A 26,592-nucleotide genomic window follows, 5' to 3' on the forward strand; every position below is an offset into this window, starting at 1 on the left:
CACCAAATTCGTCTACACCACATATTACCAAAATACAAATCATCTTTTGCAATGAGGTATGTTGAAATATTTAGTGAAAGTTGATGCACATGTCCTTCTGAAGTACAGACTAAAAATATTATTTCTTGGAAAATAATCATAAAGATATTTTAGAATATCTGGTTATTTTAGGGGACATGGCTGGATATTATTATAATAGGGAAGCTCTAGAGTAATTATTATTTTTCAAAATACTAAATCCTCATAACTGATATTTTATACTAACAGTTGGAAACTTTTGGGCATTTAAACATTTCGTTATGCAATGGATAAAAATGTGGTGAGTAGGGAAGACTCCATGGTACAATCACAGATTGCTAGGAAAAACAACGTAGCATATTTCTTTTGTTTTTTCTTTGTTTTTTAAAGAAACTGTTTATTTTCCATCAACCTATTTCTATTCTGAGTTTATGGAAGAACAGTTTAAGACCACTCAGTGGTTGTTCCTACCCACTCAATGGCCTGAGCAATGGGAGCTGCAGACCAGTCTTCAGTGGCAGGCTGAGCAGTCCAGTCTTCAGTGGGGAACTGCTGAATAGGCACAGAGGGCACCTGCACACCTTCAGACCAGTCCACCACCTCAGGCTGAGTAGCAGTGAACTCAGGAGCTGGAGCAGTCCAGTCACCCTGAAATTCCTCCTTGGCCACAGCCTTCTCAGCTGCCGCCTACTCTTCCTTTTCAATCTCTTCAGGATCTCTGTAGAAGTAGAGATCAGGCATGACCTCCCATGGGTGTTCATGGGAGATGGTGCCACACATGTGCAGAACTTCCCGGGCAAGCATCCACCACATCAGACCCACTGAGTGAGCTCCCTTGTTGTTGCATGGGATGGCAATGTCCACATATCTCAGAGGAGAGTCTGCGTTACACAGAGCAATGGTAGGCAGGTTAGCGTAAGAGGCCCCAGTGAGAGGCTGGTGGTCAGCCCTGGGATCAGTAACCACTAGAAGTCTTGGCTCCCAGAACGCTGCCTGGATCTGGTTAGTGAAGGTTCCAGAAGTGAAGCAGCCAGGAATAGGAGTGGCTCCAGCAGCAGGAGCAAACTTCAGGCCAGCTCACTGGCCAGTATTCCTGGAGGATATGAAACTGACATCAGCTGGGTTTTCAATGGCAACAATGGCACGAGCTTCCAACAGAAGCTTCTCCCAGGTTCCCTTCAGATTTATGATGTAGATGTCATCACTTTTCCTTTTGTAGATGTACTGTTCCATTTGGAAGTCAAGGTTGGTGCCACCTAAGTGGGTTTCTGCTGCAAGGAATTTCAGGACGTCCTTCTCCTTCATTTGCAGAACTTCAAGGGCTCCAGACATTGTGAAAGTTTCCCTTTAAGTTCCGGTGGGAATACAGAACAATGCCGTATGGACCCCTGTCTGGCTGGCACGGAAAAGGCAATTGCATATTTCAATACCCATCTGAGACATACGTGAGAATCACTGACTATTATTTACACAGTTAGAAAATAACATTCCACCTGCTAAACCTCTTTCCCATGATGAGATCAAAGTAGCTTCTCTACTTTTAGGCTAGAATCTCACAGGAGCTATTTCATAACATGCTTTTGTCCAGATCTATGAACTCACTAGAGCCAGGCGTCATATTCCACCAGGAAGTGAAGTGTTGTGGTTTCCTGAGGACTGCTGACCTTGAATCTGGAGTAGAAGCTCCAGCAGCCATCAGGACACATGCTCAGAACCTGCCCCCTTCAGACACCTGATATGACCAAGGCCACCGGCATGAGAAGCTGCACAGGGAGAGACAGATCCAGCAATTACCATCCTTTACTGGTAACTGTGTGCCCTGCACCATGCTAGGCACTGGGTTAGTGACATAGACAGTGAAACAACTGGGCAGTGATCCAAACTACCAGATGTTACAATGGGTTTCTCACCAGGGCCTTTTTCTTTTCCTTTCCTCATCTCTCCCCCAACAACGAAGTTGATAATAAATAAGAAGTGGCCAAACATTCATGATCCCACAATAACCACAGGACTATAGGCTTACTCATGTGTTATCACTGAATGTTCACAGCGATCCTGTGGGGAAAGCATTCTTATCCCCATTTTACAGAGGGGAAAGCTGAGGCTTAGAGTCGTTACCTGTGTCACCTCCCGCGCTCCTGCCTTTAGAAGGAAAGTGGCTCCAGGACACCCCTGGAGCAGGACACTGCACCCACTGGGGCCGGGCGGGACCCCAATGGCTTTACCTACGAGACAGCGGAGGCACCTAGCCCCAAAGCGGGAAACAGGCGACATGGAAGCGGATCCCTTTGTCTCCCCACACCCTAGGGCGGTCCAGCCGCCACCGCCGGGACGCACACCCTCAGCTGAGTCCCAGACACCTGAAGGCGGGACCTGTGCTACTTGTCAGGTCACGTCAGTCATGCAGGAAAGTCGTCACGGTCGCCTTATTGACGTCAGGTTTCCATGGCAACCGCGAGGCGCAGACTAATCCCCCACACCGGAAATGCCTCTTGCACACTCCTCCACTCCCTGGATTTCGGTGAAAGCAGAGGACCTTAGTTAGCTCTGGCTGCCACCAGAGAAAGCATACTAATTAGAGGCACTAGACTGGGATCCGGAAAATTGGCGAACTCTGCCCAGGCTGATGGAAAAAATAGTCCCTGTTGTCAGGAATATGTTTGCTTTAAAGAGACAAGAGCGGAGTTATTCTCAGTATACAGAGACCCGGGGAAGTATCCTAGGATTCTTGGAGATGAGCTAGCCCTCAGAGGGCTAACAGAAGTTCGTCATCTGTGGTAGAACATTAACAGAATGTCTATAATCGTGGGATTGAATGATCTAGGAAGTCGGAAAAAAGTCATTTATTTATTTATATATTTATTAAGTAATTTAAAGAAACATTCAGAGGTGCTTCAGGGAGGCAGGCCTAGAAAAATATAATCATTTAATAGGCAGAAAGAAACCTAGTCAATTCCCCATACAATTGGCTTCTGTTGGGGAAATTCTTATTCTCCATTCCTGATATTTTCTTCCATGAGGAGGGACATCCATGACCAAAATACTTCTAGCCTCTCTGTAATTCACTTCTCTATTGTGGGAATCACTTATCTGATGAGTGACTTTGGAAGGAGGAACACACAGCCCAGACTCTTTCCCTTCAAAATTCTTGAAGCAAGCTGCCTTTATAGAACACATGTTTACTCTGCTCTCAGGGGTGGGTCTAACAATAGATCCACAGCTCTTCTCCCCTTTTCTGAGTCCTGCTGGCTCCCCAACTTTTCCCATGATCCATTACAAAATGCTTGTGTCTTTAAGGGGTCCCCCAAACACACCCTTTATCCACATCTGGGCTCTAACTCAAGAACTATGACAAAAGAATAAAAAGAACAAAACATCAATTCTATTACTTATAAAGGTGATATTGGAGAAAATGACTTAGATTTTCAGGCAATTGGGCTTCTTTTTTAATGAACCCCAGAATCATACTGACTTGACCAACTAAAAGTGCTTCATGAGACAGTCATAAAGGCCAAAGACTACAATGCAGAGCTATTTACTGCTGGTGAAGAAGCTCTGTCTATATGTGCTCAAGGAAAGTAACTTCCTTGCCAAAGGTTATCCCTGTAGCAGGAGAGTGTTTCAGGAAACAATCTGAGAATCACTTTTCAAAGTGAGTAAACACCCCTTGTTCTATTACTCACCAAGCAACGTTCTCAGGGTATGGTGTTCCATGTGGTTCATGGAGCCAATTGTAGCAACAACCTCTCAGTTCCTTAACACAGGAGATTGCATTGGAGACTCCCCTTGTGGAGGGGGATTGGAATTAGGTTCTAAATTCCAAAAGTAGGGTGAAAATCATATGTCATGAAAATTTCCTGTGGAAATCCCTTCAAGAAGGAATAGAAATGTTCAGAAATCGATACTCACATATAAAGCTATATGCAATCTATAGCCGAAACTATAATGAAGTCCTACCAAGGCTTCAGGAATCAGTGAATCCCTATCCTTTCCAATGATTACAGACCACAGAAAAAAAGTACACCCCAAATGCATGTTTTGGATATCCATTTCTACTTAATAAAGTCCCCCAAATAATAGTCATTTATTATCTCTCAGGATTCAGTATGTTGACTCAGCTCAGCTGAGTGTTTTTCTGCTCCACATGGTCTCTGTCACTTTAGGTCACAGTCATCTGGAGGCTTAATTCAGCTAGGACATCCAAGAAGGTGTACTCACATGGATGATTGGTGCTGATTGGGGGGCTCAACTGGGGCTGTTAAACTTAGATTCACAGCCTCCTACCCCAGCGTGTCCAGATTTAGCAAATAAAAATAAAAGACACCAAGTTAAATTTCAATTTCAGATAAACAAAATCACATTGCATTTGACATACTTATGCTAAAAATTATCCCTTAGTTCTCTGGAATTCAAATTTAATTGGGTGTCCTGATTTCATCAGGCAACCCAACACAAAGAAAGCTTTGTGGAGGAGAACCAAGGTGCTGGTGGTGAGGTATGGCTGTCTTGTCTTCACGATGTATGTGACGAAAAAGCATGGGCTCCTACCAGAAACAGGTGGCAAAGAGGCTTCTCCCCAAGCCCACTGCCGTAACTATGGATATAACCAGCAGCCTGGGCACCTTTAGTTGCTGGTGACAGATCTGTACAAAATGTATCAGGACACATACTGCTGGGGTGGTCATCTCTGTTCTTCCTGTGTTTACCTTCCCTGCAGCAGGGAGCCAGGCTTGATGCCCCTTCCCCTTGCCTCCAGGGAAGTTTGTGACAGGGTTTGGAGCAGGAGCTGTCTGACACCTGTGTTTCTTCCATCTTTTGTAAAACCTTAAACTTACAGTAAGGATTGGGCTGTTTCTACCTGCTAGAGTGGAAGGCTTCTGAGAGCCTTGAGAGGGAGAAGAAGGGAGATTTCTCCCACACTGGGATGAGGTCAGAGATCTACATGTCCCTCCAGGAGCAGGGACGTCCCTAGCACTGCTCCATATCAATGCTTGTGGTGGTTCTGTGGATGGCTCATCAAGTCTGGGCAACCAGCAGTAAGAGAGAGTTTCTCCTTTGAATCAAGGAGTCAGGGGGTCTGAAGACATTGAGTCATCTGTGTTGATGGTTCAACCCTGAACAGTGTGGACAGATGGGTCATGATGGCAGGGGTCTCACCCGGCTGCCTCAGGAAGACAAGATCCCACAAGTGGGACTTCTTTGTCAAAGAGTATGGACATTGAATATTTTTAATCTTTACTGTTTAGTTGACCTTTATAATCTTATTAGTATTTAACACAAACAACCACAAGACAAGAGCACCTGTTTTTGCAGATCTGAGTTCATGATGGGTTTTACGTTTTTGTTATTTGCTAATCTGATATCCTGGTACTAGAACGTTAGATCATTTTAATCTTTCTTTGTTATATTTTCCTATAAATGGCATATTTCACATTTGTGCCTCAGAATATATCCTGAAATAATTCCAGAATTTGAAAAGAAAATCTGATCAGTGACTTTATGTTTATGCTGCATCCTCTTTAAGTGGAAAATGTGGGGCTACAATAACTCCATTCACTGCTGGTGGAGGACAGATTGGTACAACTTCTTTGCAAAGACATTGGCAATATCTATGAGAGAAGAAACAGTGAGGTCCCCATCAGCTGCTGCACTCTTGGACACTGGCTACAGAACTTCTTGGGCACCTGTGTCCCAGGAAATATGTGAAAGAATGGTCAGGGCAGCATGGAATCATATCAAAGCAACCCCACAGTCACCTTACTAGAGAAATCTAAAAAAACCCCACTATTTTCAGATTTTAAAAAGGTTGCTAAAGGGAACTAGCTCTATGATAGTACTTATATATTTATAGCTGAAACATGCACACAATTATATACCTTACATTATTCTCACAACAACTCTGGGAGGATGGCATCATTATTCCCATTGACAGATGACAGATTCATTCACTAATGGAAGATCAATCTTCCAGAGGCATCTTTTAAGGAACAGGAATGGGATCTACCTCCTACCCCCCCCAAAGGGCAGCCAACAGTCTCCTTGACAGATGATGACCTTCTAGAACGTAAAACTTGTAGTTTTACATGTTTCTAAACTGTGCCCACTGAGGTAATACTCGCTCCCCATCCCCTCTCCTTGAAGAAGCTGATGGTGCAGATGAAATCCTAGTGCATGGTCCTGTAGAGGGTAATGGGTCTGATGTCAAAGTCAAGGGTTTGTGATTCATGCCTCCCCTTTATCTGCACTCTCTTCATCTAAGGGCTCAATGGGAAACTGTTTATCCAATATCAATCTAAAGGGTAAAATAAAGGGACATAAAATAATGGGGAATTAAAGAGAATGGTTTGATGATCTTCTTACCTCACCCTGGATTCCTCAGCAAAGCCATCCTGCAACACAGAAATGGCCCCAAACCTCCTTTATTACGGAAGTGTGAATATGTGTTATTTCTGACTGCCATGTTTCCAGGTGATTTCTATGGCAGATATGTCTCAGGGTCTCTCACAGGGCTGCAGTCAAGGCAAAGGTAATGGCTACAGCTACCTGAAGGCTAAACAGGGGGAGGCTTAGATAACAGTCATCACTTTCTAGGAGGGAGGAGAAAAGTGGGCCATGTCTCACATTTCTTGAAGTCCTACAATGTGCCATATACTCTGTGGAGGGTTCCCCATTTACTCCTCCCTATAGTCCTGTAAGGAAAGCATCATGGGTGCCCTTTTACAGATGAAAAATGGCAGGCTAACAGAGGCTAAGCAAGCATTCCTGAATGACACACCACATAATGGGCAGGGATTGCGTTCCAGGTTTTGTCTCCATCACAATTTTCCATTCATCCTCAGTGAAGCCAATATGGCCTCCCACCAAGAATCTGAAAATTGGTTCTTGAGAATAGGGGAAGGAAGTAGACATTACAATGGTTTTTGGCCCTCCAAAGGTCCACAGTACATAAACAGATATAAACTATATCTATGGTATTAAAATTTCACATTCTATGCAGTAAAGTGTTGGCAAAGAAAAACTGTCTAAAGAGCCTCCTTGAGGGAGTAATAATGAAAGTAAGTTGAGATACATTGTGTATACCCAGGGATCTCTTATGTAGGTGACAGGGCTTAAGGACTGGTCATTTTACACTCCCCTATGGGCACTCACTCAAACACCCCTCTTGGGGATGATGATGACGATGACAGAAATGAAATCCTGTCCCTGGGGCCAAGACACCTGTGAATGGGGACCAAGTGAATTGACTGGTTTTAAGGTGGTAGACAAGGTCTCAGTCAGAACAGGTGCTTCCTCTAGCATAGGTGGTCTGAAGAGTAGGATATTAATGTTGACAAAACTATTTTATGCAAGTGGAACTCTAAATTGTATACCCTTTAATCTTTACATTTATTTGAGTAAACTATTATTAAATCCACTGTTTACATCAGAGTATAGGAAGTTTGGAGAAGTTAGATAAAAGGGGGAAACTGCTTTGTTAATGCCTGCTTAGTAGTGTAACCTGGACTTCACTAAAGCTTCTCCTATTGTGTACTGAAGTCACCAGGACATGTCCTAATCCTAATTTCTTTCAGTGCTCATATTTCATGCTGCCTAGGCTATCAATTTTTTAAATATAATGAGCCATATTACTTTTAAATTATAATATTAAAATTTAAAAGACTGTATTACAAAATAATCATTAAAACTTGCTTGACAAGGCTGGAGTAAATACTTGAAAATTATATGAAGTGAATTCTCATGATACTGAAGCATTCCCAGGAACAAATATAAACAGATAATCTAATGATGTTGTGGTAGGCAGCCCCTAAAACAGTCTCTAATAATCTTCGCCTCCTGGCATTCACTTCCTTATATAATTTGGCCTATTGTGTGTGGGCTGGAGTTAGTGACTTCCTTTAATGGCTAGAATATATGAGAAGAGATGGGGTTCAATTTTGAGACAAGGTTACAAAGAGGCTGTGTCTTCCTTGTTGGTCTCATGCTCATTCTGAGAGAAGCCAGCTGCCATGTTGTGAGCTACCCAAGTAACAAGGAACCCAGGTCTCTGACCAGAAGTAGTGAGGCCCTGAGACCTGCCAGTAACCAGCTACCTTTGCCTTGATTGCAGCCTTGTGAGAGACCCTGAGCCAGAGCCTTCCACTTTAGCTTCTCCCTGATTCTTGATCCAAAGAAATGGTGTAGTGTTATATATTTGTTATTTTAAACATCTAAATTTCTGAGTAATTTATTTTTCACCAATAGATAACTAATATAAATTAAACAGAATTCATTCAAAGAGCAATATACATGTCTTAGAAACATTTAAAAACACAGCTAATGAAATAAAAATGAAAACATAAAGAGATACTATTTTTGATGCAATAAAGCAAGTTGCAAAATATGAATAAGGTGATTCCAATATTGAAAAAATATATGTATGAATAAATATTTTTGTGTATCTGTGATTACGATAATAATTCACCTATAGAGAAACACATCTGGAGAACATGCACCCGCCTGTTGATAATAGACACCTTTGGATCAGGAGACAGGAGTCAGGCAGGAGGGAGATTCAGGGTAATTTAATTTTATACATGTACAGTTCTATATCGCTTGAAATTCTATAAACAGAAAAATTTATTGATAAAAATTTGAAAACACAAAATACTTTCACAGATAAAGTAGTTATGGTTTTATTGTTTTGGAAATGTATTCAAAGAATACTGATTTATACAGAAAAGAATCTGATTACAATTTCTGACAATGGATCTGTACACGTAAGTGTGTGTCAGTGTGGGTTTCTCTGGCTGAAACTTGATAATATCTGTGTGCTTCCATGTCTCAAGTTCTATCAGCTTATATATTCATGGGCTGTGGATCCTTGTTATTTGGATTCAAAATCCTTGATGGGTCCCTTTTTAAGTTTGCGAGCTTACGCAAAGTACTTAACCTCTTAGTTTCTTGTCTATTTCATCGATACAATAGGGATGAAAATGTCACATAATAGTTTTATGAATAAATGTTGCCTGGGCCAAAACAAATGTTACCTAATTTTGAGATTGTGATATGTTTAAAGGCCACTAGTATTTTTGCAAGCATAATAATATAGTTGATTTATATCAGTTTCAGGTGTACAGCATAGTGATTCAACATTTTTATAGATTATACTCCATTTAAAGTTATTATAAAATAATGGCTATGTTTCCCTGTGCTGTACAATATACCCTCGTAGCTTTTTTATTGTATACATAGTATTTTGTACCTCTTAACTCCCTACCCCTATCTTGCCCCTCCTCCCTTCCCTCTGCCCACTTAGTGAGCAAAATTGGGCACCACTGTGCTATAAGGTAATGGTTACCCACTGGTAACCACTAGTTTGTTCTCTGTATATGTGAGTCTGTTTCTTTTTTGTTAAATTCACTAGTTCATTTTATATTTTAGATTCCACACATAAGTGATATCATACAGTATTTGTCTTTGTCTAATTTACGATGATAAGCATAATATGTTCCGAGTCCATCTATGTTGTTGCAAATGGCAAAATTTTATTATTTTTTATGGCTGAATGACATTCCATTATATATATACCACATCTTCAATAACCATTCAGCTGTTGATGGACACTTAGGTTGCTTCCATATCTTGACTATTATAAATAAGGCTGCTATGAACATTGGGGTGCACGTATCTTTTCCAATAAGTGTTTTTGTTTTCTTTGGAGATAGACCCAGGAGTGGAATTGCTAGATCATATGGGAGTTCTATTTTTAGTTATTTGAGGAGCCTCCATACTGCTTTCCATAGTGTCTGCACTAATTTACATTCCCAAAAACAGTGTACAAGTGTTCCCTTTTCTTTACATCCTTGCCATTTGTTATTTGTAGAATTTTTGATGGTAGCCATTCTGACAAGTGTGAGGTGATATTTCATTGTGGTTTTGATGTTCATTTCTCTGATGATTAGCAACGTTGAGCATCTTTCCATGACCTGTTGGCTATCTGTATGTCTTCTCTGGAAACAAGTCTATTCAGGTCTTCTGCCCATTTTGTAATCAGTTTGTTTGGTTTTTTGCTATTGAGTTGTATGAGCTGTTTATGTTTTGGATATTAACCCTTTATTGGTCATATCATTTGCAAATATTTTTCTCCCACTCAGTAGGTTATCTTTTTGTCAAACTGGGTTTTGATGCACCACCAAATTAATCAAATTCAAGGGTTTTGCTCAAAGTATCCATGAGTATGAGTGAAAGCATCTTAATTCTGACCTCAATTACTATAGTTTGTTACCTATTAGCAAACACGTTGTAATGCAGATTTTAATTGTAATGATTTAAAAGGAAACTCTCTAATTTTGAGAATATAAATTATTTTTGAGAAATGTGTATTTCTACTTGGTTTTGCCAATGATATTCTTACAGCTGTTAATTCATTTCCATTGAGAAATGATATATAGCTTTTCTGTTAAAAGAAATATCTGGGTGATATGGTTTGTGTGTGTGTGTGTGGGGGGGTCTATAGGTATAATTTGCTACAAATTGTAACAATTTAAAATTATTATAAATTGGAGGACTAGTCTCCCGTGATCTGAAACTATTATACAGTTCAGCAAAGAAATCACTAGTCATTGAAAAACTAGTGAACATAGTAGTTTGCAACATACATCTTTATTGTTTCACTTTTATAAAACTAATTAACATAAACAAAATTACCAATCAGCATTCAGGTAGGAATTATACTTGATCATCACTGTCTGTTTATGGATACAAACATTGCACCAAAATCAATGAAAGCCTTTTGTGAGAATCAATTGGCTATACGAATTTATAATAAAGATTTTATATTGCATTATTTGTAAGTAGAATGCTGCATATCTTTTTATCAGTGAATTTATAATACATATATGAGTGTGTGTGTGTGTATGTGCATGCACATATTTTTTCAGAGAACATATTGTTAAGCTAAACACACCACTGTGTACCTAAATGCTATAATATCAAATAATCTCTCCTAAATTTCCTGCCACTTACCTATTCTAGGCCTCAAATTTACTCCATTAAAGATTATCCCATTAGCTTAAAATGTTGAGCCCTTTCAAAAGGCAACTATTTCTCAACAGGGTATTGATGGAAGCTCAATTATATATACTTTTTTAAACATCTTTATTGGAGTATAATTACTTTACAATGGTGTGTTAGTTTCTGCTTTATAACAAAGTGAATCAGTTATGCATATACATATATCCCCATATCTCTTCCCTCGTGCGTCTCCCTCCCTCCCACCCTCCCTCTTCCACCCCTCTAGGTGGTCAGAAAGCACCGAGCTGATCTCCCTGTGCTATGCGGCTGCTTCCCACTAGCTATGCAGCTCAATATCAAAAAAACAAACAACCCAATCCAAAAATGGGCAGATGACCTAAATAGACACTTCTCCAAAGAAGATATACAGACTGCCAACAAACACATGAAATAATGCTCAACATCATTAATCATTAGAGAAATGTAAATCAAAACTACAACAAGATATCATCTCACACCGGTCAGAATGGCCATCATCAAAAAATCTACACAGTAAATGCTGGAGAGGGTGTGGAGGAAAGGGAACCCTCTTGCACTGTTGGTGGGAATGTAAATTGATACAGCCACTATGGAGAACAGTATGGAGGTTCCTTAAAAAACTAAAACTAGAACTACCATACGACCCAGCAATCCCACTACTGGGCATATACCCTGAGAAAACCATAACTCAAAAAGAGTCACACAACAAAATGTTCATTGCAGCTCTATTTACAACAGCCAGGACATGGAGACAACATAAGTGTCCATCAACAGAAGAATGGATAAAGAAGATGTGGCACATATATACACAATGGAATATTAGCCATAAAAAGAAATGAAACTGAGTTATTTGTAGTGAGGTGGATGGACCTAGAGTCTGTCAAACATAGTGAAGTAAGTCAGAAAGAGAAAAACAAATACCGTATGCTATCACATATATATGGAATCTAAAAAAAAAAAAGGTCATGAGGAACCTAGGGGCAAGACGGGAATAAAGAGGCAGACCTACTAGAGAATGGACTTGAGGATACGGGGAGGGGGAAGGGTAAGCTGGGACAAAGTGAGAGAGTGACATGGGTGATATGGTTTTAAAGCAGTGGAAATAAAAACAAAACTTGTCTCAAATCGTCACAGTAAACTGAAACTAGCTTTTATATTGTTTTCAGTTGTCAGCAAGGAAAACCATAAAGTTAACTATGTATGTCAGTGTTTGGTAGTGTTGCTGTTATTTGCAATTTCCCTCCATCCTTGAATGTATTTTCTACATTGTGTAAACTGAGTGTGAATTCCTGTTATGGTTGTAAACAAAGTCCATAAAATTATATCCAATAAATAAAGAAAGGCCTGGTGAATCAGTAGGAAGAGTAAAGGCCGGGTTCAGAAGACATGGGTTCCAGTCTGGAATCAGCCAATGAGTAGGAGCATGACATGGGGCAGTGTGGGACATGAAGGTCCCAAACCTCAGGTTCCCCATCCCGGGAATGAGGATTCTCCCCCTCATAGGGTCCTTGTCAGGATTTATTGAACTCACAAGGCAGTGAAGGTCACAAAAGTGCCTTAGTCTCAGCCAGGCCTGAAATCTGAGGCTCGGTTTCCTTATCAGTAAAGAATGAATCACAATATGGAGTTTGTAGTTATGTCAAAAGGATTAAGTGTTATGTGTAGATGAAAAGATAAGCCAGTGTCCTATTATGCACATAATTAATGAGAATATAAAAATGATGATAACTCATCAGGGGTTAATGGAACGTTTTACTTCCTTCCTTAATTTTTCTTTTACTATTTTCCAAATTCATCTAAATGTTTTGAAATATATTTAAGAGTATTCCATGCAGCAAATTATTCAAAAACTTTCAAGCCTGGAATTTTACCTCTGGAAGGTTCATTTGGTCTTTGCTATGCAAAACTATGCCTGCTAAAAATCACAGACTCTTGTTGTAGTACTCATGGGCTCTTGTAGAGGAAGGAGCATCAATCCACAGCCTCCTCAACTTCTCTGAACTACACGCTCCGATTGCTGTCTGTGGAAGAACTCTGCATTTCTGTTGCTGAACTGACCTGTGTCCCCAGTATCCCTCTCAAAAGTGGCAGAGAGAATCTGAGGCAACTCTTCAGACAAGATATTTGAAAATTTCAGCGTCTTAAATCCACTGTGTGATGCTACAGCCTATGAAACATTGTGAGCTCACATTCTTTGGTCCCCTTTCGCATGAAACATATGTCTGGAGATGGTAAAGGTGGTGGAGTTACTAGATGCCTAGTGGTAATCACACCAGTAGGGTATGTCTGAGACTTCTCACGTGAAGTGAAGTTTAAGCTGAGATCTGAGCCTAAGGAGGCTTTAGCCAGCAGAAGAGGAGAGGGTGGAGACTAGCCAGATATAACAGGAAGGAAATACCCTGTAACCTGGTTTATCCATTTGGAAAATCCAGAGTGGCAATCCCTTACCCAGAAGTTTGTCACGCTGGGAAAAACTTTGTGAAACCTAACAGGACAGTTGTAGAAAGTACCTGAACCCCTTCTGCCCTCCTTGCTCCCACCTCAGGCCTTTACTCACCACCAGCCCTCTAAGAGGAGTCCTATATTATTACTCTGATTTCTTTCTGTGAAACCATAGAGAAGAAGAAAATCGTTAGGTAAAGCAATTTGAGCATGATTTTATTTTACATGTTCTTCCACCACTCGCAATGCAAGGTAACTTTTAATAGATTTTTCTTTCCCTTTCCCAAATAACATTTTTCACTGGAGAAAACTCAGAAATTGGAGGTCTGTGCCACCTGGTGAGCATATCTGGAATGGCAGCTTGGATGTCACATAACAGGAAGCCTTGGCAGGAAGAAGGGAGAAAGGTGTCCATCGGACGGAAATATCTGGAAGATTTTGTGGCGAATGAAGCATTAAGGGTGAGTTAGAGCCCAGGCACATTAAGTCTAGTGGCAAGAATTTTCTTCAGCCCCTTCCTCCCAATAGTGACCGGAAACATTTATATGTATAATTGAGAGACAAGGGTAATGTGAAAAAATATATAGATTTATATATAAACACAGTTAAGTCACATACATAATTATTTTGCGATAAAATTCCCAGCTAGGTATATACTATAATGTTATAAAAATTTGCATCATTTATTCTTCTGATTTCAAATTAATATCTTTCCAAAACTAATGAAATGCAGGAATGTGTATATGCTAGAGAAAATATTTTTCTATTTTTTTTCATCTTTTTACATAGCAAGATGTATATTTTCGGTAATTTAGTTTATATTTCCAGGATGTATTTCTCTGTGTACAGTACTATATAAGTAAGTTTACATGAACATACTTACTCTTCCAAAATTTGCTCACAATATGCATACATACTATGTATACATATGTTATATGTGTATGCTTATGTGTATATGCATACGTAAATATATGTACACATACATACATGCATATATAATTGTTTTTGTTTAATCTTTATATGTTTGTGATTCATAGTTCTTATTTAAATTTTTTAATAGACTTTGAATGATGCTCTTTTACTAATCAGATTTATTTATATAATATAATATTAAACATTTGGCTATAAAATATGTTCCAAACACTTTCCCAATAATTCGCATTCCTTTATATGTGACATTTCTGTTTGGGAGACATGGGGTTTTTCTAACTTTCCTTCAATTTCCCTAATTAAGTTTGTGACAGAGTTAAAAGCTTTTCTTGGGTCACTTATATCGTTTTGGTTGTCCTAGTGTCAATGCCACGCTGATAGGGTACTCAAACAGCCCTCTCCCCCATGTCTTGGTCTTGAAGGGGAAGTAGATGAAATCTACTCCCTTGAGCCTAGAGGCCTGGATATGGGGCTACAGAGATTGAACTGTCCTGGGGAATTTGTGTGGGGTTCAAGTTGAAGCAGAGGAAATTAACCTCTATGGAGGGAAGGAAATGATCATTTATGGAATTATTTTAGGCCAGAGGCACTTTACATGGTGTCTCCTATAAGCAAACATACATTCAAATATTTTCCCCAATATTCACCAATGTAGAATTTGGTCTAAAGCTCTTTTCCATTTTGCCCTGAAGCCATCAAGACTTTGAATCTAGAATTCCCAGTGGACTAGTATTTGATGCAACCCTATGTATTACTCATTTTTTTGTCGTAGCTGTGTTATTTTTAAATTTAAAAAATCCATGAAAATTAAAGCAATTTCTGTACTGTCAAAAGAAAAACAATTAAAAGTTTGAAAAGCTGGGAGACAACATTTCAAATAGTATTACAGATTTTGTGCTCATGTGCAAGAACAAACAGGATTTCTATTAATCATCAGAGAAAGGGACAAAAGATAACCAGAAATAATTCAATTCATCTAAAAATAAAAATGCTTCTTCAGTAAAGATCTGGAAAGATGCCAAACCATTAACTGAAGAAGCGAAAATCGAAAGATGTCATAATAAATGAAAAAAATCAATTTGCATAAAATTGCTTATGAAATCGAAAATTTTAATTTATTTGTTTATTTATTTTTACACCTTGCAGCATGCGGGATCTTAGTTCCCCAACCAGGGATCAAACCTGTGTCCCCTGCATTGGGAGCACAGAGTCTTAACCACTGGACCGCCAGGGAAGTCCCTGTAATGGCAAAATTTAAAAAGAATATGTACAGAACTGCCTAACTACACAAATGTTTTAAGTTAGGTATTCACATCACCTAAAGAGAAACACATCTGGAAAATGTGCACCAATCCTTTTACATTGGATATCTTGGGTATCTGTGAGTCATGGTGAGGGGATCACGTAGATGGAAGGTGCAAAATGATTTTATTTTCTAAGTATACATTTTTAACGTCTAAGATTCTGTGATTAGGCTAATCTGTCGAGAGGAACACTTGAAAGGATCTAATAATCGACTGACAAAAAAAGTTCACGGATATTTACCATGTTATCAAAGAGTTCACATGATACTCTTTCATAAAAAGTCAGAATTTTCAATTTTTTTTTTTTGGTAGGCGGGCTTCTCACTGCTGTGGCCTCTCCCGTTGTGGAGCACAGGCTCCAGACACACAGGCTCAGTGGCCATGGCTCACGGGCCTAGCAGCTCCGCGGCATGTGGGATCTTCCCGGACTGGGACACGAACCCATGTCCCCTGCATCGGCAGGCAGACTCTCAACCACTGCGCCACCAGGGAAGCCCAGGATTTTCAACTTTTGACTTGACAGTGTATCTGTGTATTCATATGCATTTCTGTCTTACATTTCCCTCACCTCAGATGTTCACACTCTCATGTACAGATTTTTCTTCACCTCTCTCAGGCATTGGATTTCAGGGCATAGAGATCTAGGAAGGGAAGGAGGGCAAGTAGTGGAAAATTCCAGAAGGTATTGGAAAATTCCACAAGGTTCTGGCTCATAAACTGGAGACCAGGCTCCTCCCTCCTTCCCTCTTTACAAATCCCTGTGACTTGAGACTTTCAGGGCTACAGTTGTGGTTCTAGCCACTAGGTGATATCTGCCTACAGTGACTACATTTTTTTTTAAAAAAGGAAAGGTTACGGGTTTTTGTTTGTTTCTTTGTTGTTTCTTTTAACTGTCCTTACAGTGACCCACCAAACTCTGTTTGATATTTCCTTTATATTTTCAAGTGTCTTTTGTTGTTGTTGTTTTGGTATTATCTCTCTGGAATGGGTTAGAGTTAATTCTAGCCATTTGATTATTTTTAGAATATTCAGTTACTTTGTGTAAACTTCAGAAAATCCCCTATATTTCACCAAAAATTTAGTAAAGCTATGCATGGAGAAGTCATCTTCCATTGCATGGAGCTCAATTCCAGTCTCTGTTTCCCCAGGTAGCATCTGAATGACACTAGACAAGCTCCAGCACCTCAGTAAGCCTCAGCAACCTTGGAAAGTTGGTGATTCTGATATCAGAGTCCCCTTGTGAGGAATTCATGAAAGAATAGAGGCAATGTAGCAAGTACAGAGCCTGGCCTACAGCTGGCACACGGAGTTATCTGGGTTTGCCGAACGAAGGAACACAATGTAGTGTAGCTGATTCAGAGTCTGGCATACAGAGCTCCCTGTGTTTGTAACCAGAAGTACCAAGGTCCCCTAAGCCTCCTGATTCCAGCTGCCCTCCTCTGCAAGGGTGGTACAGTTGGAAAGAGTTCCCTGGGTGTTAGGCTGGTAGCAAACTCAGGGGGCAGTAATTACAGGAAGTTAAGTCTCCTCTGGCCCCCAGGGCTGTCCTCCTCTATGCCCTTGGGGAAGGGACTTCCTGTTAGGACTCCATCTTGTTTGTGTGGCTCTGACAAAGTGGTTTGGGGCTTGCACTCTCCTTCTTCGGCAGCCCTTCCTGATATTCTCCAAACCTCCAGCTCCAGACCCACAGATTCTCTTCACGAGCAGCCTGTGAGGAGGGTGGTGACAGATCACTGCCTTCAGGCCACCCCATGGGTGAGTTGGTCAGCATGAGACCTTGTCCTCAGATCCCCACAGGGCAGGAGGGGTTCCGGGTTCCCTCCCTAACCCCAACCCACAGGACCCCCAGCCAGCTGACCCCCCTTTGGAGAAGGCATGCAGAGGGCTCAGGCTCACTATTTCCCACTCTCTTGAGGAAATGGGCCAAGTGGGCTCTGACACACCCATCCTGATTCCATGTGGAAAACCTCCCCTCTTATGGAAATGGCCATGGCTGAGGTGAATTATTTCCCCTGGCTAAGGAAAAGGCAAAAGTCATGTGATCTTCTCAGGTCTAGGGTTTGGAGAGTAGGGAGGGTCACCTAGGTGGGGCGTGGGATTGTGTAAACTAATATTCCTTGGATTTATATGAGGTGGGGGAGGGACAGAAAACCCACCATTACCACTGAGTATTACATTAACTAGTCAGGGTAAATTGTATTAGTCCATAGAAGCTTACTGAGGCTTGCTTTGTTGCCCAGCATATGATCTATCCTGGAATGTTCGATGAGTAGTTCTTATGTGCATTGTTCTATGTCAATTAAATACATTTGTTAACTTAAGTAACATTTTGAAACCTTCTCCCTCTAGCTGAGTTTTTGTCTGCCATTTTGTGCATCACTCAGTGAGCTGTGTAAAAATTTCCCACTGTGACTGTGAATTTGTCCATGCTCTATTTCTGTTAGATTTTGCTTTGCATATTTTGGCTCTATTTTAGGACATGCATACAAATTTAGAATTTTATATTAATATCTCCTTATTGCATTGAACCTGTTATCAAAAAGAAATCTCCTTCTTTCTCTAGTGATTCTTTTTTCTTTAAACTGTACCTTTACTTTTACTAATAGGGTTATACCAGCTCTCTGTAGGTTACTGTGGAAAAGGTATACATTTTGCCCTTATTTTTTTATTTTAAAATTTCCTAGATGATTAAAATTTGCATGTGTCTCTTTTCAGGAGCATTTGATGGAGGGTTTCTTGTCCAGTCTGATAATAGCTGTCTTTCTATTTGGAATAATAATCTGAAATTTTTAATGTAAAAGTAGATGTAATTTGGTTTATACATACTATCTTACTGTATATTTATTTTTGTCTCTTCTAAGTTCTTTTTCCTTTCCTTTCCTTTGAAATGATTAACATTTTATAACTATTAAATTGTTACCTCATGTGGCTAGATAAACATGCTTTTGCCATTCTTGTAGTGTTTACCCTTCAGATTACAATGTACATTTTTGCCCTTTCAGTCTAATGTTAATTAATTAGTTCTTTAGAACTCCTCAGACAATTAGGGGACCTTGAGGCACTTTGATTCCATATACTCCCTCCAAATTTATTGTCATGCATTTTCATTGTCTATATATTTAAATCCCCAGAAGAAATTACTATCATTGTGTTATATAATCAACACTCATTTAAATTTGCCTACATATTCACAAATGTCATTAGTCTTTCTTTCCTGTATCTATGTGCCTCCACCTGGGAAGATATTTCTTCTGCCCAAGAAAGAGTCTATAATATTTCTTTTAGTTTGAGTCTTCTGGTCACAAATTTTCCGAGTTTTTGTTACAGGATGAAGAAATGAATGCCTTTTTTTAAAGAACGTTTCTCTTTAAAGCATACTTTTTCTCCTGTTACAATAATACTGTTACACTGAGTTGATATCTTGTTACTTTTGGAAACTTCTCGAGAAAGATCTCTTCAAATTCCACTTCTCCACTGTTCCCTCCCCTTCTTTCCGGGACTCACATTAACCATGTGTTAGCTATGTTCACTGCATCACCTTTAATTATCTCCCCCTCGCTTTTGGTATTCTCCATGCTATGTCTCTCCAGGCTGCATTCTGGATCTTTTCATCGGACTTATCTTTCATATCTCTAATTCTTTCGTCAGGCAGGGAGATCACCTTTGACCCTTGAACCATCACACCAGGCTAGATTTCAGGGTAGGTTTTATTGTGCCCCTAGAGCCGAGCAGAGAAGAGAGAGTTAGAGGTGAAAAGCCACTTGTCCCAGGTCACATAACCTGAACCAAGCAGAGCAGGGACTAACATCACAGACTAAACCCTGGGTCCAGACCCTTTCCTCTGTGCTTGCTTTCTTCTTGGCTGTGAACACTCCCCACCTATCATTTCCTGAGAATTGGAACCACAGTGAAGTCTCTCAGCCTTTTTTTTTTCTTCCTAACTATGATAATTTCCTATTTAGATTATAAAGTTGGTGGTATTTCTTCATTAGCTGTGATATTTACCCAGGAATTTTTCTGGTACTGAGACCATTGATGTGATATTCTCAATTTCAGGGTACAATAAGCAAGTAAACTCCTTACAAAGAAGAGCAAGATGCTATCGTATTTACAGAAGGAGGTATAACAGCTGGTCTGAACAAGTCAGGCCTGGTATTCATCCTTCATCCCAGCAACAACAAGATGGAGATCAAGCAGAAAGTGATGTTCACAAGGACACTGGAGTAAGATAGTAAGTGACCAGTCAGAATAGCTGAAGTGCACCAGCTAGTGGAACAAAACCATGTAGCTAAGTATGTCACTCTTCTCTCTAACCTGGAAGAGTGAGGAATGATGGGATCAGGTTAACAGTTGAGCAATCTTTATTGTAGCTCTGCTATCATTGGGGAAAATGTAGAGAGGACTTCCCAAGACTATACGGACCACTTTCTTCTCTCCACTTCCCCACAGTGCTCCCTATGCCCTTCCATCCTGTCATCGGAGAGGCAATTTTCAGGAACAAGACGAAACCCCTGTTAACAAGGAGACAGAGCAAAAGCCTCCAGAGAGAAGAATGGAGAGAAACAGGCAGGATGAGACCTTGGGGAGCTGGTTCAAGATCAGAGTGAGTGTGCTGGCTAAATGGACCTAACATGTAGAAGAAGATGACAGAGAGAGTCATGTTGGGCGCATGTAGAGATGCTGGGACTTTTCTCTCGTGGCAGTGGCGCTGGTAATCTGTCTTGTTATTACTAGGAGTTAACTTCTTAGATCATGTGAGGGCAGGTTCAGAGAAGCAATATAAAGGGAGCAGACTGACTGCAGGGAGCATGGGAGACGCTGTCTAAAACAAAGGAGGAAACTACTGCCAAGGAGATGGAGCAACTCCACACCAGAAGACGCAGTTTGGCTCAAGCTGAGTGTGGGAGGAGGTTGAGTCTCTGGGATCCTCGTCAGAGGGGCAGGCCAGGTCTGCCTTAGGTAGGATCTCTTAGAACTTCATAAGAGTAAGTACGTGTGAAAGATATGAAGTCGATTATTTCAGGAAAAGTATTTAAATGGAAAGAAAGGATATATAGGAAGTCCATGTCTGGTGTAAAAGTTAGCGATAACAGATATTGTCCTATCTTAAGAAATTACCTAAAGCCTGAAAAAAGGTCCTAAAGCAAGACACAGCTGGGTCTTATCTTAACCTTGGATTCCATTGTATCACTTTTCTTTCCCCAATTATTTCTTTGCCTCTTAGGTTCCCTTTGGTATTAAATATGATGAGAAGTGGCTGCTGAATTTGATTCACAAGCAATGCAGTGTCCCCTTCACCCCAGTCGAAGTAAGAGAGGACATTGAGGCCGATGAGAGGAAACGGGGTAGATGGCAGGCCCAGATGAGAAATGGCTCTGGTCTCATATTATGCTTCTCTTGTCACTCTCCCTACAGTTTCACTATGAGAAAATGGAGGCCCAGTTCTTCGTTCAGAATGCCAACATTGCCTCCGCGCTGAAGAATGTCAATGGCAAGATTTACAATGAGGCTAATGAAAGGGTGTGTGTCAAGGGCATGAGCAGGGCTAGCTGGGAGTAAGAGGGCAGGGCAGGGGCATGGTCTTGCTTGATCCCAGGGCTCAGATTTCCGGGAGCTTACCCAGCCCCTCTTGTGTTCTCAACAGATATCTATCTTTGTTGATCCCTGTGATGCACCCCACTCTGTGCTGAAGGAGCTGAGGTCAGAAAAGGTGGAGCAGATAAAGGTAATGCAGACTCAACACAACCTGTGCACTCACAGCCAGACCCACCTATTGCCCCCGATCACCACCTCAGACTCAGAGCCCCTGAACCCCATCCCTAACTCAGCAGCTGCCCGTGAAGGAACGATATGATGCCTCCCAGCAATCTCGTGACATCCAGAGAGTCCGCTCTGACCCTGGTATGGCGACAGCAGCAATTGTAGAGCAGGTGAGAGCAGAGCGGTCTAGCTGGGAAGGATACTCAGGAATGGTAACTCGGGGAGGGGTTGGTGCTGGAGCTGTACCAGCCAGGAGCCTCTCAGCCCCCGATTCCCTCCTCCTGGCTCCCTGGAGACTTGATGACCCGTGATACTGGAATGGCGCAAAACCCTAGAAATGGCATGGCTGCCTCCCTGCAGATCCATCCAGGGAATATGCCCAAGATGAGGACGTTAGACCCAATGTTGGGGCTGGTGGTGATGGTGGGAGAGATTAGGTAGAAGAGGCAGATTGGTCTCAGGTATCCCCTGCTGGGGTCCTCACTCTAACTCTTTCCTCATCATAGCTTTTGGCCTTGGACCTGAGCGATAAGAAACCCTACCAGCTGCACGGCCTGTCCAACACTATGCCGAATGCTTCCAACACCAAGAACTGGAACCTCTCCAACACTGAGGTGAGGTGTGGTACCCAGATCTGTCTTTGAAGGGAAGGTGGGAAGGCTCATGTGATGGAGACAGAGGAAGGGAAATGGATTTGTAGGAAAAGGAAGGGACTAGGGGTGCACGGCCATCCTGGCTCTGTTTCTCTGGCCCATGTGGTTCCTCCTCATAATCACAGGTGAAGTCTGCAGGGGAGATGGACAAGGGTGAGCGGCTGGAGCCAGAAGGGATGTGTGCAGAGAGAAACCCCCTGTGCACCACCTTCCCTGATAAGTCAACCAACATAAGGTCAGATGTATCCTCTGTTACCCGCTGGCAGCCTGAGCTACTCCCGAAAGTGCCCATTTGCAAGGGGCAGCTGATGTGGACCTCAGGGAGGACTATAGACCCTATGCTCTCCTCTCTGCATCACAAAGTGGACAGAGTTTCAACCACAATCCATATGGGCCCCCAGCCCAACATGTGCATATTTTACATTCTTACCTGCTTTGTCTGAGCCATTCTGGGGCAGGTGAAGAGCTGCAAAAGGGGTGCCATTTCACATTTCCTCTCTCTTCTTCCCTGACCCCAACCACGGGAGAGCTTCTTTCCCTTCCCTTTGTTTTCTCTCTCTCCCTTGTCTCTAGGCCCGTAGGTCTCTGTCATGTCACCCCTCGTACCTTCACTCCCTTTCTGTCTTCATCCCCCTCCATCTCCCTCCCTGAGCCCCACCTCACTCACCTCCCTGCCCCAGCATCCTGGGCCACCCATGGGGGGAGTCCAGGTCTTGGTCCAGGTCTTCGCAGAGTGCAGGACCCTAAGTGAGGTGGCAGAGCCTCGAGCACACACCCCAATCCCTCTTCTCCCCACAGCCTTCAGCCGGGCCCTGGAGGAAGGAAGGGAGGGGAAGGAAGCCCTGCAGCATGGGTTTGAAATGCTGGTCATGGTGGCACTGGAGAAGGGAGTCCACGCATTCTGCAGGGAGCTACCCAGGGGAAGGAGAGGAAGGGAGGGAGGGAGGCGGGGAGGGAGGCAGGGCATGCTCTCCCTCTGTGTCAGTTGATGGGGGACGTGTTCAGGGCCCTGGAAGGCTGGGACACTGGGGTGTGGGTGTACTTGCTCCCATGAGGAAGAGGGTCACCTCCACAGTTTCGCTGACTTTTCTGTTTTGTCTTGATTTTGGCAGCTCCATCCTGGAATTGTTCCCCAAGTTACTAACCTTGGTAAGTGTATTCCTTGTTCACAGACTCCTCTAACTGGCACTGACAGCACCCACAAACTACTCTGCACCCAATTAGGTCTTGCCACAGTTACAGTTTTGAAACTGACCCTTAAACGTCCTGGGCGGAGGGGCATGGTACAGCCCCTGTGGGAACCTGACAGAGGCTCTGGATCTTCTTCAGCCACGTTCTTCACAGGCTTTGGGGGAACCCACGGTGATGATCCAAACTGTAGTCCTGCCCATGGAATTTCCAGGGCCCTTTCACCCCTGACCTCTGACCCTCACCCTCTCTTGGGCCCATCCTTTTCCCTGATCATCCAACACCACCTCCTGGTCTGCACTGCTGACCTCCTCTTCTCTTCCCCAGGATGACCAGGAGACATCCCCACAGGCTAAGTGTGGTATTGAAGCCTGCAAGCGCTTACCAACCTGCAAGGTGAGGATGGAGGATCAAGCCGGGTTTTAAGTGGAGCATGAGAAGGGTGTGTCAGCCCTGGTCCTGAGGACTGTTTTGATTCCAGGGAAGCTACTTTGGATCTGATGAGCTGAAGAGCCTAGTCCTGCAATTCCTGAAGCAGTAAGTACCTCTTGGAAGCTGAGCAAGGGGAGGAGGGCTATGAGAGGTGAGGCCACCTAAGCACAGGTCTGCTCAGGGGAGTTTTCAAGTCTCATTTGAGGTCCAGACCACAGAGATAGACTGTCTTCACTGCCCCCCCTTAGGTACTACTTGATCCATGACTACGGAGACCGACAGGTTCTCGCAGGGGCTTACCACGAGGAGGCCTGCTTCTCCATGACCATTCCCTTCCACCCCGAGGACCCAGCCCCGTGAGTATCACAGCACAGGCTCTGCTCCTGGGCCGTGTGGCTCCCCAGCAGACACAGGCCAGCTCCTGCAAACACCCACCACCCACTGTTGCTCTTTGTCTCCTAGAAGCAGCTTGTGCGAGTACTTCAAGGACAGCAGGAATATGAAGAAGCTCAAGGACCCCTGTGAGTGTGCGATGGGAAGACTGGGTGGGAAAGGGCGGTGAAGGGGTCAGTCATAGGGCCCAGGGCGTGGCAGCCCCTGACCTTTGTTCGCTTCCCCTCCCCTCACAGACCTGCGGGTCCAGCTGCTGAAGCACACAAAACGTGTCATTGTGCACACCCTCTGTGGGTTGCCCAAGACTCAGCATGACTTCAGCTCCTTCGTGGTGGACATTTGGTTCCAGATGGTGAGCGCCTGCTTCCTCCCTCGGGCGGGCCCAGGAAGCCACAGGTGGGTAGGAGGTGGAGGTGGTGACTGGGCGCCTGGGCTCTTCCCTTTCAGGAAACGATGCTCTGCTTCTCTGTCAGCGGGGTGTTCGAGGAACGTAAGTGTGTGTAGACCCCCACCCCTGATGTCTCATTGCTGCCTCCCCCTGGCCAGGCTCACTCCCAGAACCACCTAGCTTCCCTGACCCCTTCCCCTTCCCTTCCCTTCCCTTCCTTTCCCTTTCTTTCTCCTTCTCTTCCCTCCCCTCCCCTCCCCTCCCCTCCCCTCCCCCTCCCTTCCCTTTCCTCCACTCCCCCTCCCCTTTCTTTCCCCTTCTCTTCCCTTCCCTCCCCTTCCATTCCCTTCCGTTCCCTCCCCTCCCCCACTATGTTCTCCAGCCCTCAGGCTTCCCACAGACAACCCAGGTCTGAGCTGTGTCCATGTTTGTCTGCCCTGCACACCCTGGGCGTTGGGGACATAGGCTGTGGAGTTTGGTGCCTCTCATCCCAGATCCTTACTGTGAGAACTTGGGCCGCTATTGAACCTCTCAGTTTCCTCATTTGCACAATGGGGTAGAAGTATCCACCTCTTGGGCGGCTGTGAAGAATGCATCCCGTGAACTTGTGTAGTGGTTGTCAGCGGCCATGTCACTGGGCGCAGTCTGCTCCTATAGCTGCCCTCCCCATTCGCGACACCCTGGCCCCCGTTAACAACTGCCCTCTTAGCATGAGTGTCCAGTCACTCCCTGACTGGGGACCGCCGTGTGAGCATGTACAGCACGTGCGGCTCTCAGGGGTACTGTTGTTTGTTTGCTGTTGAAGTGGAAGGAAGTTCTCAGGGCTGTGTGCGTGCCTTCACCCGGACCTTCATCGCTACCCCTGCCAGCTACTGCAGGTGAGAGCCCTGTCGTGGGTGGGAATACCCATCCTCGCCTGGGCTCAGGGGCGTGGGAATGTGGTGGCACAGACCTTAGGTTTACTCGGTATTGTGGAAAGCCAGCAGTGAGATCCCAGGAGCAGTCTAGCCTAGTGGTTAAGAAGAGTATGGGCTCTGAAATCGGCCTATGCATTCACTCCTTCCCCAACACTCACTCGCTGTGTCCTTGGTCAAGTCATATGACCTCTGTGTGACTCAGTGTCTTCTTCTGAGAATGGGGATCAGAGTGTCCAGCCCTTGGGCTGTGGTAAAGGGTAAATGTGAAATTGCCCGTGAGTTGGGGATAAACCTATAAATCGAGTGAAGGTGGTAGACAGTCTCTCCAAAGGTGGGCTCTGTGGGGAGGGGCAGAGGTACCGGTCAAGGAACCTGGGAGACAGACACAGGAGGGACGTGGAAGGAATCTGGTTGCTGAGTGCCACTGGGAGCAGAGTCAGTATTGGGGGTGAGGGTGTCCATCCATCAGTTGTCTGGGGGTCCATTTTTCCTTCAGTCTGTGCATCATGAATGACGAGCTGTTTGTGAGGGATGCCAACCCCAGTGAGACCCAGCGGTGTTCTGCATCCCAGTGCCTACACCCACCTCCAGCTCCATGTATACCCTCTCCCAGCTGCAGCAGGACATCATGCAGGCATCCTCCACCCCATCTGAGATGAACCTCTAGTGGTCTCAGAAGTGAGTGCTGAGTTTGCATGGGGATAGGAGGGAGCTGGGACGAGTAGAGGAGGGATTAATGGGAATTTTCAGGTCATTATTTTAAATCTATTTTTTCTTACAAATGTTTACTTGTGAAAAAGTCCCTAATTTCACGCTAATACATTTCCGTGTACTATAAAATACAGGTTTCCTATCTTATATACTGTTTTGAAACTTCTTTTATTATTAGTACCAGCATAGTTTCTTCTCAGTATATGTGAAGCTACATTACTCTTTCTAAGATCAATATATCAAACAATTGAATTCCTGGAAGCCATAAGCTACTATTGAGAGCCATTTACCTTTTCGCCTCTTTTTCAGCATTACATGCAGTGGCATCTGCTCATTCTGGTACATACATGTTGGTAAACTTGAAGGCTTGCTCTTGTAGCATAGATTTAGCAGTGAAGTTGTGTGGTCAAGTGTCTCCAGTTTGG

At 43.2% G+C, this 26,592-nt stretch overlaps 1 protein-coding gene and 1 pseudogene across 2 annotated transcripts; one reads left to right on the forward strand and one right to left on the reverse strand.

Moving 5' to 3' along the window:
• Nucleotides 1–244: 244 nt before the first annotated feature.
• LOC309796888 (small ribosomal subunit protein uS2-like) lies at nucleotides 245–2,331 on the reverse strand (annotated as a pseudogene). The gene is made up of 3 exons (XR_014296177.1): nucleotides 2,244–2,331; nucleotides 1,621–1,781; nucleotides 245–1,414 (listed from the first exon to the last, which is right to left on the reverse strand). The product of XR_014296177.1 is annotated as a small ribosomal subunit protein uS2-like (transcript).
• A 15,066-nt stretch (nucleotides 2,332–17,397) lies between these two features.
• LOC309796248 (nuclear RNA export factor 3-like) lies at nucleotides 17,398–25,421 on the forward strand (the record flags this gene model as incomplete). The annotated part of the gene is made up of 17 exons (XM_082609293.1): nucleotides 17,398–17,480; nucleotides 19,782–19,956; nucleotides 20,175–20,328; nucleotides 20,950–21,033; nucleotides 21,141–21,245; nucleotides 21,370–21,450; nucleotides 21,557–21,655; nucleotides 21,992–22,099; nucleotides 22,264–22,373; nucleotides 23,251–23,287; nucleotides 23,654–23,722; nucleotides 23,808–23,863; nucleotides 24,007–24,114; nucleotides 24,221–24,279; nucleotides 24,388–24,503; nucleotides 24,599–24,641; nucleotides 25,345–25,421. Exons 1-17 carry the CDS (start codon nucleotides 17,477–17,479, stop codon nucleotides 25,419–25,421), a joined length of 1,485 nt encoding a protein of 494 aa, XP_082465419.1. The 5' UTR covers nucleotides 17,398–17,476.
• Nucleotides 25,422–26,592: the final 1,171 nt, after the last annotated feature.

This window comes from Mesoplodon mirus, assembly GCF_964341445.2.
Source record: "Mesoplodon mirus genome assembly, chromosome: X".
Classification (NCBI taxonomy): domain Eukaryota; kingdom Metazoa; phylum Chordata; class Mammalia; order Artiodactyla; family Ziphiidae; genus Mesoplodon; species Mesoplodon mirus.